This window comes from Lissotriton vulgaris, chromosome 11, assembly GCF_964263255.1.
Source record: "Lissotriton vulgaris chromosome 11, aLisVul1.2, whole genome shotgun sequence".
Classification (NCBI taxonomy): Eukaryota; Metazoa; Chordata; class Amphibia; order Caudata; family Salamandridae; genus Lissotriton; species Lissotriton vulgaris.
In genome coordinates, this window is record NC_141699.1 from 348,564,112 (window position 1) to 348,581,443 (window position 17,332).

At 44.1% G+C, this 17,332-nt stretch overlaps 1 protein-coding gene across 6 annotated transcripts in view; it reads left to right on the forward strand.

The window, feature by feature from the left end:
• The window catches only part of OSBP2 (oxysterol binding protein 2), a 1,786,946-nt gene that overhangs the window by 1,571,158 nt on the left and 198,456 nt on the right, over positions 1-17,332 (forward strand). For all 6 annotated transcript variants that reach the window (XM_086943307.1, XM_086943309.1, XM_086943310.1 and 3 more), the window contains one exon: positions 13,046-13,186. In XM_086943307.1, coding sequence (XP_086799433.1) covers positions 13,046-13,186 — 141 coding nt within the window. The remainder of the gene's footprint in view (positions 1-13,045; positions 13,187-17,332) is intronic.

The window sequence follows — 17,332 nt, forward strand, 5'->3', positions numbered from 1 at the left end:
TTTTCTGTGCTAACCAGAAAGGAATTTGTTCCCATTTTACAGGTGTTTTACCAAGACATGACTGTATGTTCTGTGGTGTAATTTTATTAGTGTTCCCCTGATGAGGGGTCAGCTGTGGTACATTAACAGCTGGTTGGACTGTTGCAGTCCGCATTACATATTGGACTAATTGCCTATGTATTTTAATTAATGTTTTTAGCTGTACTAACAGCTCTTCTTTTGACATTTTTTGCAATGTCAGGATGTGGCCACGTTGCTCCTGGTCTACCTAGTGGACCAAGCCTGGTAATGTGATCATTATGTTTTAGGGCGCCATTAAACCAGAGCAGGTGCTCTTGGAATTTAAGTGGAATTTCAATCTCCTCGAAAGGAGCGTACTCTTCCGGAGGTTCCTCTATTTTGTAATAGTGAAACTCTTTTGTTCTAGCGTTTGCCGCTGGAAAGTTTATCCATGAATAGAATACCTCTGTCTGCCGATATTCGTGAGCCTCTATCACGAAAATTACTGTACCACCTTGTGGTGTCAGTCCGTTTTCTATAAGTTTTAACGTTATAGATTTTCTTAAATGTGCCGGGATGATTATTGTACCCGGTACTGTATCGTCGGAATCCTGCTGAGTTGCATTTACTGCGGCCCCAGTGGTTCCGTTGTTTTCTACTGACATTGTATAAATGCAGGTTTTGCAGAGTTGGTCTGCAAGGAGACAAAGATTAGGTGCACAATATTTTGGAACACTGTATCCTTCAACGTTGAATAAACCAGAGCTTTACATAGGAATCTCTTCCTACTAAGGTCGGGCGGATTTTAACCTTTCACCCACTCCAGACGTCTATTGGAGTATTTACGGGAGAAAGGGGTCTGTGTGAAATATGCACGACTGAGTTACTCTAATGTCTTGCGTTAGTTTATCGCCTTACCAAAAGTTTGGGCGCCATGTAGTGTAGTTCCTAGTTTCCCACTAGGCCCTGCGCATTGGAATAACATAAACAGTAGTATCGACGTAGAAGTGCGAATCTTCCAGGCCTCTACTGACTATGCTAAACTTAATTGGGTGTGTTACCAACTAGCTCAGAGGTCACTGGAAACTTTCTTCTCTGCATAGGAAGTGATCAGCTTCCCTGGCACAGACAAGAAGGGATTCAGTTTTCCAACAACCGTGCAACATGACAACTTTGCTCCTCAGATCAAGAGTCAATCTCTAGGGTCGTGTGAAACAATAGACAGGTATTTCACTCAGTCAGATTAGTGCAGTTTACTTTCACGATATGTAGAGAATAGAGAGACGGGCGTTTGTCAATAAAGGGTTAACATTTATTGAACAGTCTTTCTTCTCGTACAAGAGAAATGTATTGCCACAATTGCAAGACTTGTTATTATAAAAAGTACGTACAGTAAGATAAGTATTGCGAGATAATACTGTAAAAGCATTGATATGGTTTCTTAGCCATACAATGGTTTAAAAGTAATAAAACATATATACAGTCATATATACATTAGGCTAACATACTCAACTGGTGCTTCTAACTAAGCCTACCCCGGTGTGCCTGACCTAAGCCTAACACGTGGGAGGGGAGTAAGTAAGTAGCTTTAAGTTAAGTTGGTTTTGCCAAGGTTTGCTTCAAGAATTCTCTTCTAAGGGTTTAGTCAACACCATACCTCTGAATAGAATGATGGAGGTCTGGTATCTCCTTCAGGGGGAACTCGGTATCCCAGTCACCCGCGAGGGCAGACTAGAAACGCTGGAGCTGGATTTCTCTGCAGGAGAAAGGCAGCGTCTCTCTTCAGCGCGTCGAGGAGGAGGAGGGGGGACAGCGTCCGCGGGCAGCTGGCATCTGCTGGGCTTCTTCGCAGAGGGACGGCTGTTCAGCTCCTAAGCTCACCACACCATCGTTCGCGCTTTAGCAGCGATAATGGTATCAGTAGCTTCACCACCAACGGGACAGCAGCAGCATCAGCGTACTGCATACAGCATACAACAGCAATGGGACACCAGCAATTGCTTAAGGCAACGTTGGTAGTATTTATACCTGACAGGTGCCTGGTTTGACGCAAGTTTGCTGGACATAAGACGTCAATTAAAGATGTCACTAGGAAGTGATAGCTATCAGTTGCTCATTAGAGTTCCATTACTAATCAAAACACAGCAAGCGGGGATTTCCAGGTTTGCTGAGTTTTTATCTTGTTGAAGAACTCGGAGTGTTAATCTAGGAATATCAGATAGTGACTTCTGCTCTGTCATTGCACTAATTGGTTGCAAAGGAAGTGGCAGAGAACTATTCTGGAATGTGGCTCTGTTCGTGTGAGGCCAGAGATGACTTTCTGAATATCGCACTTGAACGGTTATGCCAATATAGGGAATAAATGGATTTATAGCCGAATAGGGGCATAAGGTCACAGTATCGATCAGGAACCTAGATAAACACGCAACAGCGCCGTCCTGGCATTTTCTGGCTCCTGGGTTCTAGACGCCGGTCTCTCAGTCTCCGGCTCCTTCTGGAGGTCGCTCTTCTTCTCAACTCCGGTCAGCGCCATTGCCCGCGTCGGAAGCGGTGCCTTCAACGCCGGTGCCTATTTCATCAGCGCCGTTTGTGGCTCGGTCGACACCGAATCCTGTCCTGAAGATAAGGTTTGGGAGAGAGGTTTTACACTCTCCTTCCTCTGTAGTTGAGTCTCTTTTGCCATTTAATGAGGCCTTAACTGAGCCCATTTTGGAGGTGTGGATGATGCCTTTCTCAGCACCTGCGGTTTCAAGGTCCATAGCAAGAAGGTACAGGCCTTCTCCAAATGATCCTGAATTTCTTTCGAGTCATCCTTCGCCTGAAAGATTGGTGGTGCAGGCTTCTTGTTCGAAACAATCGACAGACTCCTGGTGACAGGGATTCAAAAAAGCTAGAGCAGTCTCATCTTCAAGTATGGCTTTGTAATCCAGTAATGCAACCTGCTTGTTGGGGAGATATATCCATGCTTTGATGGACTAGGCAAAGCAGCTAATTCCAAAGTTGCCGGAAAATGATCGAGTATCTTTTCAGGAGATTGTGTCAGATACCCAGGCAGCAGCTCCTCAGGTTATACTGTCTGGATTGGACACTGCTGATTCAGTGGCAAGAGTGATGGGCTCTGCTGTGGCTTCAAGAAGGCATGCCTGACTTAGGTCTTCAGGTTTCTCTCTTGATGTTCAGAATACGCTTCTGAATCTTCCCTTTGATGGGTCAAGACTTTTTGAGAAAAAGCCTGATTCTGCATTGCAAAGATTCAAGGACAGTAGGGCTACGGCTAAATCTTTAGGACTCCAAACTCAGTCTAGAGGTTTTGGTTTTAAAAGATATCATGGCTTTCGCAGGATGTCTTCCTTTCGAGGCGGTCAGCAATCTGAGTTACAGCAGCAGAACCTCCAGTACAAGTCTTACAGAGGGAAGAACAGAGGTTGTTTGTGGGGTGCAGCCTGTCAACTCTCTTCCTCCTCCTCCTCTTCATCTTCTGCCCCTGCCGTCTCTGGAAAGCAGCCCTAGATCCCCCATCTTGGAGCATGCTGGTCCTGTAGGGGGTCGGGTGTCCCATATTCTACAAGATTGGAAATCTATACCATCAGACCTTTGGGTTTTGAGTCTTGTGGAACATCGGTACAGCCTTCCCTTTTCGGGAGTTTCCCCTCCTTCCCCTCCTCGCCAGGGCGGGTGTTCAGAGGACCGTTTGTTGCTTCTTCAGCAGGAGGTTCTTCTGTTATTGCAAAAAGGTGAGATAGAGGTGGTTCCAGGGCAGGAAAGGGGTCAGGCATGCTACTCCCTGTATTTTCTGATCCCCAAGAAGGATGGCAGGTTAAGGCTTATTCTGGATCTCATGGTCTTGAATTTTTACCTCAAGCAGGAGAAATTCAAGATGTTGACCCTAGCTCAGGTTCTTCTGGCGTTGCAGCAGGAAGACTGTATGGTGTTGGTCGATTTGCAGGATGCATATTTTCACATCCCCATCCTGAAGTGGCATCGGAAGTATCTCCGTTTCACGGTAGGGTCCCAACACTACCAGTTTGCGGTCCTCCCATTTGGACTTACTTCCACACCCTGAGTCTTCACAAATTGGATGGTGGTGGTAGCTCATCTCAGAAAGTCGGGAATTCCTGTTCTCCCTTACCTGGATGACTGGCTGCTCAAAACAAAGTCCCCGGAGTTGGTGCTTCATCATCTGCAGGTAACAGCGCAGCTGTTATACGTTTTGGGTTTCTCTATAAATGTACCCAAGTCTCACCTGGGACCCTCACAGCGCAACCTGTTCATAGGGGTAGTACTGGATACTACAGTGTGTCAAGCATTTCCTCCTCCGCAGAGGATTCTCAACATTCAGGAAATGATTCCCTTGTTTCACTATGGAGCGGTTGTTCCAGTCCTGAAGGTCCTACGCCTGCTCGGTCTGTTTGCTTCCTGCATTCTGTTGGTCAACCATGCACACTGGCACATGAGTGCACTCCAGTGGTGTCTCCGCAGGCAGTGATATCAGCACAACAGAGATTTCAGGGAGTCAGATAGGATCTCCAGAGAAACTGCAGCGGACTAGTCTTGGTGGAGTGTTCAGGGCAACTTGTCTCAAGGGGAACCCTTTCAGCTTCCTCCACCAGTGGCCACAGTGATCACAGATGCCTCCACTCTAGGGTGGGGTGTTAATTTGGGGGATCTGGAGGTCAAATGTCTTTGGTCTCCAGAGGAAAGGTTGCTTAACATCAACCTTCTGGAATTGCGGGCTATTTATTTGGCACTAAAGGCCTTCCTTCTATCCCTTCGCGTTCAGTCGGTTTAGGTCCTGACGGACAACACTACCGCGATGTGGTACATCAACAAACAGAGAGGTGTGGGGTTGTTTCGTCTCTGCAGAAAGGCTCTGTGACTCTGGTCCTGGGCTCAGGGCTGTCATATTTGTGTGTTTGTAAATCATTTGGTCGGTGTGCTGCATGTACGTGTCGACAGTCTCAGTCGGCATTACGCGGCCGATCACGGGTGGCGGCTTCATCCAGAGGTAGTCCATCATGTCCTCAAGATGTGGGGGTTTCCTTGGTTGGACCTCTTTGCCACTCGCGAGAACGCGCACTGCCCGTCATTTTGCAGTCTCCAGTTTCCGATGCAGGGAGCTTTGGAGGACGCGTTTAAGTTGGATTGGAGTTCACAGCTCCTTTACGCGTTTCCCCCATACCCTTGATTCCTCGGGTTCTGAGGAAGATTCGCCAAGACTCGGCCCAAGTCATATTGATCGCTCCGGACTGGGCAAGAAGGGTGTGGTACACAGATCTACCTCACCTCTTATCGCACCCTCCGCTCCGTCTCCCTCTCAGGGCTGACCTCCTCTTGAAGTCGAAGGGGCGGGTTCTACACCCCCAACGCCAGAGCTTGCACCTTCATGACAAGAGATTGAACGGGGCAACCTGAGTTCTTTGTCTCTCCCACCAGAAATGGTGGATGTTATTTTACCATCCAGGAGACACACCACCAAATCTGTTTATTCCTCTAGGTAGTCTAAATTTGTTAAATGGTGTGGAGAGAGGTCTATTGATCCTTTGAAAGCACTTTGTCCAACATTCTTCAGTTTTCCCTTTCTTTGGCCCAGCAGGGTTCTGCTGTGTCTACAGTAAAGGGATATTTGTCAGCTTTCCTATGGTTGCAGGACCAGCCGTCTTTGTTTAAGTTCCCCATTGTTATGAGGTTCATTAAGGGTCTTTCTAATAGGTTTCCTCACACTCCTTTCATTATGCCCCAGTGGGATTTAAATCTTGTTCCTACATTTCTAATGGCGTCTCCTTTTGAGCCTCTTCATAGTTGTCTGTTGAGGCTTCTTTTTTTCAAAACAGTCTTTCTGATCGCTGTAACCTTGGCTAGGAGGGTAAGTGAGCTTCAGGCTCTTAGTTCCAAACCCCCGTTTTGGACCATTCATGCAGAAAAGATGGTTCTCAGGACCAGGGCTGCTTTCCTACCTAAGGTCGTTACTCCTTTCCTACTTGGGCAATCCATTACTTTACCTACCTTCTATCCTCCCCCTAACCCTTCCAAGGAGGGGGAAAGACTTAATCATTTGGATCCTAAGAAGGCTGTCAGTTTCTATCTGGACAGAACCAGGGATCTGAGGTTGGACGATCAGCTCTTTGTGGGCTACGTCATAAGAATGAAAGGAAAGGCTGTGCACAAGCGGACTCTCTCCAGGTGCATCAAGATCTGCTATGCCTTGGCCAAGAAGAAACCACCTGAAGGTATCAGAGCTCATTCCACCAGGGCTAAATCTTCTTCTTCTGCTCTGTCTAGAGGTGTTCCTGTTGTTGATATCTGTATGGCAGCAACTTAGGCCTCCCTCCATACCTTTGCAAAGCATTACTGCTTGGATTCTGAGGTTAGGAGGGACAGCCATTTTGCACGCTCTGTGCTTCAAGATTTTTTGGTATAGGTCGGTGGACACCCTCCTCCGGGAGTGGGACTGCTGTGGGATTCCATTCAAAAGGTGAGGAATCCACAGGCAAATGTACAACAAGTTACTTACCTTCAGTAACGTTTTTGTCTGGTTGATACAGTATCTGCCTGCGGATTCCTCACTGATCCACCCGCCTCCCCGTTGTCCACCTTCGTATACCAAAGGTTTTATGATTTATTTAACATGGCTGTTTTCCTGTGTATTTTAAATGCCTTGTTTCGTTCATGGGAAATTCCTAGTTTGTTTTTGCTTTTCCGTAGATTTTTTATACTGTTTGTATCTATATTAATATTGTATACTCTGTATACTTCAATAATGATGTTGGTCCACCCATTTACATCGGAGGCGCGGAAAAAATGGGTGGAACTGACGTCAGCACGCTGACGAGGTCTCTTTGTGGCTCCAATGACGTCAGACGGAGTCGCGAGCGGAGCCATGTCTTTGTAACCTCCACGTCGACGTGGAAGGGCTAGGAAAAAAGTGTCCTCACCTCCACTGGCTTTCCAGGCCTTGGACTTCCAAACTAGAATCCAGATGCTTCTATGTTATGCACCATGCATAGGTGCACATATATCCCGGAACACACAAGCAAGTATCACAAAATGGCTGCCGTTACACAGAATCACTGCATGTTGGCCAAGGGTAAGTTAAGTACACAGCAATGGAAGTTTAAATGAGTGGGTCCATAGGCACCACTGCCTTGACACAGTAAAATGGCCTTCTCACACCATTGATCACTACTGACCACAAACTGGGTATACTGCCATCACCATGATGTGTGTGTGACTTAACTCCTGGTAAGAGCAGTAACCATCTACTATTACGAAGGTAGGGATGTATGACGTTACAACGCAGGCTATTACAACGCCTGCCTTTACAACGCGGTTTTTACATCGCAATCCATTACAACGCATAGCGCTTTGGGGTGCTGGATAGTGAAAAGTTTAATTTACTATTCCAACACCAGTCCCCGTGGACACTAGGGAAGGTGTTGGATAGTAAATTAAACTTATTCCCTATCCTAGAGCGCCCCCCAGCGCAATGCGTTTTAATGGTTTGCGTTGTAATGACCGCGTTGCAATGGTAGTACGTTGTAAAAGTTTTGTTGTAAAGGTTGTTCACCCGAAGGCAGACCTTGATGCACCCCTAAAGGTATAACTCACATTACCTTGATACTGGCTTAGGTAATGGCTCATATGTATGATTCGTGTTTGCCTATAACCAAAGATCGGTTTCGGGGATCCAGATATTCATGCTGCTGGGACACTCAGAGTAGAGATGCACACCAGTCACTATATAGGGTCATTTTCCATCCAACATTAAGTTTTTGGGAAATATAGTATTTTATCCTCCTAAAGAGAATTATTAAATAATTATTGCTGAACTTTATTCTTAAATTGACCACCACAACACCTACCTGCCTAAAGTATTGATGGCAGAGAATGCCATAACCAAATGATGAATAGACTCTTGATGAATCCAGGTTATTTTGAGGACACTGTGAGTATAATATACAGGAAGGCACTGACTGTAGAGTAAAAGGTGTGGGACAAAGTGCGAACACACCTCTACTAAAATCTAGAAAATCAAGTAAGTTAGTGAAGTTGACTCTCATAGCAGTCAAGTGGAACTGTCACTTTAGACCCTGAATAGAAATAGGACAACCCAATAGTCCCCAAGGAACTGGGTGAATTAAATCAAATAGAAAAAGGCTCCTTGAGGAATTATTTGTTCAAATCTCATTTACTCACTATTAAGTCTTATATAAGTACTTTGCTCAAGAAGAGGACATGAGAAGCATGGTATCTTTCAAAAAACTTTTTATATACTACTTAGAACATGATCTCTTTAGTTTTTTACCTAAGGTTAACGAAGTACAAATGATGGGCAACATAAACAACACTACAAATTCAATCTGTTTCATGTAGTGTAACACACCCTTGGTACAATATGTGATATACAAATATATACATAGAGTGCTCCTGTACACGTAGTCGGCTAATCCATAGATTTACTATATACAAATCCTTGTTTGGTGAAATAAATACAACAGAGACCGAAACGTCGACGCATATACACCGTTTGGTTTATACCTGTCCAAACAAGGATTTGTATATAGTAAATCTATGGATTAGCCGACTACGTGTACAGGAGCACTCTATGTATATATTTGTATATCACATATTGCCCATCATTTGTACTTCGTTAACCTTAGGTAAAAAACTAAAGAGATCATGTTCTAAGTAGTATATAAAAAGTTTTTTGAAAGATACCATGCTTCTCATGTCCTCTTCTTGAGCAAAGTACTTTAGACCCTGAGCACTGTGTCAGAGAACAGAGCTCTAGAAGAAAATTACATGTAGAGAGGGTTCATATCTGTACTGATGAGGAACGGCAGGTCATTGATAGAATTCTCCACTTAGAGTTGAGAGCTTTGGTAGTTAGTGGTACGGGACGGAAATAGATGGAGAGTGGAAATACGAATGAAAATCTGTAGGGTATATACCACTCCTTACATTGTTTTCTCAGTTCTTAGAGAACATCTGGCTGATTAGGAGAAAAATTATTTCGCCCTCTGCTTCTACTAAGTCCAGCCATTGCCAGATTGTTATTACCTGCAGAAGTCTTTTATATTTGCCCACACTGGTTTGGGGCAACCATTACTCCCTACTTCTGTATAGAGATTCATATTACACTTTATTTTATGAATCCCTCAGAAGATGGAAATGTTGGTTATTTTATACATGAAAATATTTACTAATATTTCAACTTGAAGTTTTCACTAGAACCAAGATTATTAATTTATGGTTTGGGTAATTTTACATTCATTATATAGAACGTCTCTAAACATGTGAACAATCAGTAAAATGTGGGTATCGTGATGAGGAGAATACCAATAACACAATGCCAATGCAGTTAGATCAGCTGCAAAAAACTGTCCATTCTTGATGTGATTATTATGGATTTTCACAAGTCAAACAGCAACTTCCTGATAACAGCCCTTTGTGGACACGACACAGAGCTTTATGCACGGAGAGTTGCTTTGGCAACCAATAAACCAATCTTAGGTCCTTGAATTCCTAACAAATGGTCCTCAAAGACTTTGGGTCGTACTAATAACTTAAAAATATTTGAGTGACGGGATATATCACAACTTAATTTTCAGCTGTATAGAATACTAGAATGCAGTGCTAGTTAATGAAGAGCAGTGTGTCTTTGTTAGTGGCAAATCGTGAAGGAGCATTTTTCAGGTTTAGCTAAGAAGAACAAATTACTTACCTTTGGTAACACTTTTTCTGGTGGATACAGTATCTGCCTGTGGATGCCTCACCTTTTAAATTATCAATGCTCCAGCATTCAGCGGAATGTAACCCCAGACAGTAGATGTGGATTGCTGACATTTCTGAGGGCTGAAGTGGGAATGCATTCACTGCAGGAAACTGAGCAGAGCATCTCCTGTACAAAACAAAGGAATCCTTGATCTTAGGAAGAGCTACTGGTTAGTGGAGTGTAGGCTCCTTGTCAGGAAGATGGTGAGCTGATAAGGTTGGCACTCTAGGCGCAGGGAATAATGAAAGAGGGTACGGCGTAGGTCTTTGAACTTTATAAGGCATATATCAGTGGAGGTTGACAGTCAGGTGTGATCCCTGGTTACTCTCTTGGCCTGTGTTGTGGGCTAGTCAAAATTGGAACCACAACTTCAGAGGCAGACAAGGCAAAGGAGAGGGTACTTCAAAGAAAAAACACAATTACAGGAATATCAAAGGACCATACACTAAATCACATCTTTGTCTGGATTTGCACTACAAAGGTGGGAGCATGAGTCCAAGATGTTGTTCATCAACATTATTCAAGAGCACTGTTCATCAGGTGAGAGGGTCACCAAGAGTTTTGGATGGAACCAGGACTAGGGACCAAGGTCTGAGCTATCACCTAGGAATTCTAGACCATTTGTCCTGACCCTGGAGCATTAATGTTCTGTCTGTCTGTCTGTCTGGCAAGACCAGTGGATACTGTGAGGAACAGGAGAGTGCCTGGAGGGAAGTGAGGCCCCGTGAAGATCCTGCTAGGTGGCTCCCTGTGAGTTGGACCATTGCAAGAGCGCAGGTCATCCGCTCACATTTGTGAAAGTTAGATAAGCAACCCCTGTCTCCAAAGAGGAAGCTACCATGAACCTGAAGTCATCATCCTTGTGAGAGCTGAAATCGGTGAACGCCGTGTGCCAAGAAAGGCCGCTGTGGAACTCAGGCCACCACCAGTGTGCAAGCTGAAGTCAGCGACCTCCATGTGGCCAAGAAAGTAGCCACTGTGTAGCTAGGGATATTGTCCTTGTGCACACTAAATTCCATGCCCCCAACCATGTTCTGTGAAGGAAGTCTCCAAAAAACCGAAATCAGCAACTCTTGTGTGATCACGATGTGGGGCCACTGTGAAGATAAGGTCATCACCTATCTGCGAACCTGAAGTCAGTAAACCCCTCTCCCCCCCCCCCCCCCCCCCCCCGTTCCCAGAGGAGACTCCGTGAAGTCAGGGCTGTACCCCTGGATCGTCATGCTAAGGATGCCCTGAATAACACTTACTGATTGCTGCAGCAGCTGAGAGAGGACATCCAACACTGACGCAGGCTGACTGAGGAGGCCTGACGTGTCATCAGAGAAAGCCCATGAGAGATTGCCGGGTCCTCAACATTGAAAGACCAGAACCCATGAAGAAGCACCATGGTTTTCCTTTGTTTGCTGGCCATCGAGTCCCCAGTAGGCTGCCTGGCCTACTGGGGACTTTCAGAAACTGAGTACCTGACTCTGCTAACATTGACTTTTAAGGTCAATCATAGACTTTGTTGTATGGGGACCAGTGTGCCCCCCATCTGGAAGTTGCCCTCATTGCTGAATGGGGGGGGATAACCAACCCCACTAGAAGAAAAAGAGGGACTCTGGGATTCTGTCCAGGATGAGGCTAGCACGCCAACCTTAAGAGACCTCTCGAATTATTTAGTGTGCTTTTTTTCTATGCCTTATGTATTTACATTAAAATACTCCCATTTTTCATAAAAGCAAGTATTTGACTGGACATTTAGCTTACTGCTGTTACTATTTACACTTGAGTCTTGAACATGTGTAAGCCTTACACTTACCTCCCCTTCAAAGAGACTTGTATTGCTCGACCCACACTACCTCTGAGAGTCAAGTGCTTAAAGTAGTAGTACTAGGCCAAGTTACTTAGGACCTAGTAGGAGGTGCCTCGGGACAGCAGCAGTATAATGCCAAAATGCCTGTGGCCCTCTGATGTAATCAGGAGCGGCCCGTGAATGTAAGAGCAGTGGGGCGGGTGGGTGGAGAGTCGACAGACGACGACGAGGGAAAATTAAATATTTAATTTTCCCTCCTCCTCGTCTGCAAAGTCCCACCCCGCCCCACCGCTCTTACCTATACGGGCTGCTCCTGGTTGTGATACTGGATTTCTCATGGAGTCCTCAAAAACCTTAATTTGTTGGTGCCCATTATTTGAGTCACTCTGATTATAGAACGGGGAAGCAATTCTCTCAATTTCAATCTGTTCCCTTGCATTTCAATATATTGATTATACCAGAGTGCCCACCTGTGAGTGTATATATGGGCTGTTTGCAATGTCTAACCAATAAGGATTGTGTTTTCCTATAGAAACCATATCTTAAAAGTTATGAAATAGCTGTGGTTGAAGTGTTAGATATGCCTTCTCCTAAGTGCAGTACAGTAGCTAAGGAATAGTGTATAAGGTTGTCGCACCTGTCTCCTAGTTGAGTGCTAAACACCTTCTGTTAATATTCCCAGAACTCCTGAAGTAAACCCTATTTCTACGAAGGAAATTTATTAAATTACTGTCCCAAAGTTACTGTTTTGTAAAATCATTTCGGTTTTTGTGTGGACCCTATTAGCTCCATTTCCATATAATTCTCTAAAAGTGCAGGCAGTAAAGAACATTTTTCAAATGTGCCACTTGAACCCTCACGCTATATACTCCTGCTGTCTTGGGCTGATTTTCCAAAGAAATTCTAGCGTTAGTCGGCCACACAACTATTTGTCCACGTAGCTTCCTGTATGAGATCCTACCACTAATTGTGAATAGACATATAATAGCTTGTGATATAAATATACAGTCACACACGAAAGCAGCACTTTACACAGCGTGACCAGCATATTACACTACTCTCACATAGTTTCATTTCACAAGATTAACCACTCTTCAGGAAGCATGACTGACAGGAATTTTCATATTATTAGAACATTGAGGGAACCCAGATGAATTTAACACCTTAAACACATTTCGAGACTTTTTGTGTTTTACATCCTAATCGTTACATTACTGTTTGGGAAATGTATACATACGTTCAAAATAAATATAGAATAACTAAAAATAGTAGACAAGCTATTCAACTGCAAAAATGTGTCCACATTTCCTTGATACAACTTTAGCATAAGATGACAGTAAAGCAATTCCAAGATTTTAACTGGGCTCTGGAGTCCAGGGAATTTAAGGGTGGGATCTAATTTAATGCGCTCCCTTACAACCTCACATAGTTGTTATACGATTTTCAGTGTATTCTTTCTATCTTTTCTTCACCAGTTGCGTGACCCTCTGTGCAGGATGCCAAGGTCAAAGAGTACGAGAAGAACCCGAATCCCTGACAAGCCAAACTACAGCCTTAACCTTTGGAGCATAATGAAAAACTGCATTGGCAAGGAGCTGTCCAAGATCCCCATGCCTGTAAGTCAGCTCTTCCGTGCTAAATTCATAGTGCTTTCTTGTAATGCAATATCCAGTCGTTTCTGGCTAATCAGTGTTAATCTTGGTCGAGGTGATGAGTAAAGACAGCATATGGCAGTACACTATAGTATGAAACTGACCACTGAGACACCAGAGGACGTATCCTAAAAATATCAGAGTAGTAGAGAAAATCCTATGGTAGACCAATTCAAAAGGTCCAGTTTAAAACGGTTTAGAAGTAGAAAAAAAGGAATCAGTATGTAGGAAAGACAGGATGGAGATTTATATTGAAATACGGAAATATAAAGGGGAAATACGATGTTTCTGTCATCTCGTTTTTAGGTAATCCTGAATATTATATGCATGATCACATTTTTCCCCAGTCGCTGCTGTGATAAATCATTCCATTTTATTAGTTCTGAAATGTGTGTAATCCCCTTCTTAGCAGTCTCAGGTTTTGCTCTTGTCTTGATCTTTTCCCTCTGGTGTTTATTTCTCTTCTTTCTCTCTTTCCTTTTTGTTTCACCCACCATATTAATAAATAAATGTTTGACATCTGTAATGATCTGAATAGATGCTGGTAGAGTTGACTACTGACACTGGTCCCATCTAATGACCCTGTTTCAGAGCATCAGATCAGATGAGGAGGCTGAATCGCGGAACATCCCCTTCCACCCCCATCCAACTCTGTCTCCCCTATTCAACCAGTCTGCCCCATAATTTGCATTACATTGATGATAAGCTCTTGCCCCAAAATTGCCTATGACTGGAGAGTTAGAATGGGAATTTGCCTGGGCCAACAATAGTGTGGGGAAAAGATTTTCTTCATGTTCTAGGTTTTTGTGCATTGCTGTCTTTATGACATTGTTCTCACTTTGTTTGAGAAAGAGAGCTTATGTGAGAGGGAGATGAGGTTTGAGCAGTTGCACCCTTTGAGTATTCACCGACAATTAGAAAAACGGGCATGGTTGGTGTAGATAATCTTCCTCAATATTTTGTATCTGGATAATCTGTTCGTGTAAATAATTTACTGACAGCAGCAAAAGACCTCACGATACAGATTTTCATATTTAAAATGCAGTCTGAATAAATCAGGCAATTGTCACACGGTGTCCTCTTTTTCATTACTGTGAGACGAGCGGCCAAAGTCACCTTGCCCTGGTTATTTCTTCAAAAACACACGACTATAGCTAAAAACAAAAGTAGGTGTTGACTTCTTGCTTTGGTGGCATTCTCTCACACTTCTGTTTTTTTCTGCATCTAGATCAGTACTGGTTAGGATAACGAGTTTACGAGTAAGATCTTTAGAGAAATGTGTTTATCAAACAGTAAGCAAACTACTGCAAAACCTTTGAATACATCATTAGAGAAAAAACACTCCCTTTTGATGTGTGGCTGATGTGTTAAGATCCGGAGTCTGTGTACTAAGTTAAATGTGGAAGGAGAGCAGCTCTGGTACAACAATAAAGGGAAACTGGTGATGCCACAGAAGTAGAACTGGGTGAGGGAGATTGAGAGGTAAACTCAGAGGCAGTCAGCAAAGAAAGGCAATAGAAGCAGAGCTGTGGTGGAGAAATGTGTAAACTTAGGGGGAGCTAGCACTGGTGGCAAAACGTGATGGAGGGCAGTGGATAGGTTGCCCAAAAGAAGAAGAATGTGGTGGAAAGTTGGAGGGGGTGAATAAACACAGTCGGTGATAGGTTGTTTTGAAACTTGGGCTGCAAAGGGACAAGGCAATTAGCGAAGAGTTAGGCCTTATCTCTTATTAAGAGGCAAAAGCCTTTTGGGGAAAAATTGATGGGAAGGGACTCTACAGGGGATTTAATGCTGAAGAAGGAAATACATGGGTTGGCTATGAAGGGGAGTGGCAGTGGTTTAAAGTGGAATAGCCACAGAACCTCAGAAGACAGAAAAGTAGTTTTCTAAAAGAGCTTGCAGGTGGAGAATGGGATATGACGTAAAGATCAGCAGAGTGGATGTGGCTCGCCTCAGTTTGGAAGGCAGAATTACTTAATATGTATGGAAAACCTGATAGTTTTACTGCATTAATATCCTGTTTATTCACATGCTATGTATTATTCCAGCATCTAGTGGTTGGGTCCAAAAACAATTTGTACGGTATGAGTATTTCTTTGGGGGCGTCAACCGGAGGAGGGGTGACTCCCTATGACATCAAGCATAATTACACAGTGCGTCAACTGGAGGAGGGGTGACTCCCTATGACATCAAGCATAATTACTCAGTGCGTCAACCGGAGGAGGGGTGACTCCCTATGACATCAAGCATAATTACTCAGTGCGTCAACCGGAGGAGGGGTGACTCCCTATGACATCAGCGAAACAAAAGGGGATGATGGACGGAGTGTTTGAGCAAATCAAACACTCACCCCCAGTCAACTGATCTGGGTTTAATCCGTCACCATTCTTTAGCTCACTCAGCCACCCTAGTTCAGACATGGCCATATGCAAATCAGTCTGACCCTGTGCCTCATGGGTACAGTCCAGTCCGAACTGCCAAGCCATGTCTTCCCTGGACTGCAAACTAGCATCCTGGGACCGGTTTCGGATTCATAATCCTCATCAGCCAGGCTATCTTGAATCCATGGGACAAGTGAGCAAGGGACTCACGTCTGAGCCTACCCGTGAACAAAGCGAAACAAAAGGGGATGATGGACGGAGCGTTCGAGCAAATAAAACACTCACCCCCAGTCAACTGATCTGGGTTTAATCCATCACCATTCTTTAGCTCACTCAGCCACCCCAGTTCAGACATGGCCATATGCAAATCAGTCTGACCCTGTGCCTCATGGGAACAGTCCAGCCCGAACTGCCAAGCCATGTCTTCCCTGGACCGGAAACAAGCATCCTGGGACCGGTTTCGGATTCATAATCCTCATCAGCCAGGCTATCTTTAATCCAGTGGCCAAGTGAGCAAGGGACTCACGTCTGAGCATACCCTGCCACCTTAGGACGAACAAAGCGAAACAAAAGGGGATGATGGACGGATCCTGTTTATTCACATGCTATGTATTATTCCAGCATCTAGTGGTTGGGTCCAAAAATGATTTTTAAGGTATGAGCATTTCTTTTGGGGCGTCAACCGGAGGAGGGGTGACTCCCTATGACATCAAGCATAATTACACAGTGCGTCAACCGGAGGAGGGGTTACTCCCTATGACATCAAGCATAATTACACAGTGCGTCAACCAGAGGAGGGGTGACTCCCTATGACATCAAGCATAATTACACAGTACCAAATATTATATCCCTGGGTAGATTCATAATATTAAGAGGGGGGTAATGGAAAATACACTCTTTAGATTTTGCCACAAGTGCCACTTCAGGTTAGCCAGGAAAGACTCACGTAAGTTGTGTAATTTATACATATTCAAAGATTATAAATATGAAAAGTTTCAGGCTTGTGCAGCCTTCTAACCTTTCAACCAGAAGACAGGCAAAGGTGGGCACATTATGCTTAGTGCAAGCCAAGGATACTGCACTTATGGATCTGTGACTTATGTCAGGGGAAGATTCAGATGTAGTCACAGAGACTGAAGCTTAGGGAGATCAAGATGGTTCAGACGTTGAAATTTGAGCACCAGTGTGTGCCAAAAGAATTATCTGTATGTTCAAAAACAACTCGGCCTACAATGCCTTGAGGGAAAGCCTCTTGGAGCGGTCAGGATCCTTAGATTCAGTGTGGAAGAAAGCTGACTTGACGGTGTAGTGTAAGAAAAACACTCTGAAGACAAAGGAGATGAAAAGAAAAAGAATTCCTCTGGGGCGAAAGAAAAAAACACCGGTCCAGACAAGCCTTCAGACTCTGTCTCGACCTCGGAAAGGGATCGTGATCAGATAAAGGTCAAGGAGAAGGATACTCTTTCCATTCATAAAAAGAAGATTGAGTCTGCCCATGACGTCAAAGCTAAAGAAAAAGCTTTCAACGCAAAAAAGAGAGAGCAACAACTCGAAGCCAAGGTTGCAGACTTGATTAAAAATAGGAAAGAGTTTGATGCCTTTCATTCAGAAATAGAATGAATGACTATTTAAGTACAAATGGACAAAGCTACTGCAGTGTTTTACATCCATAAACGGGGAGGAAGAAAATCATGTCAGGTATAAATATTAGCACAAGAAATATGGCTGT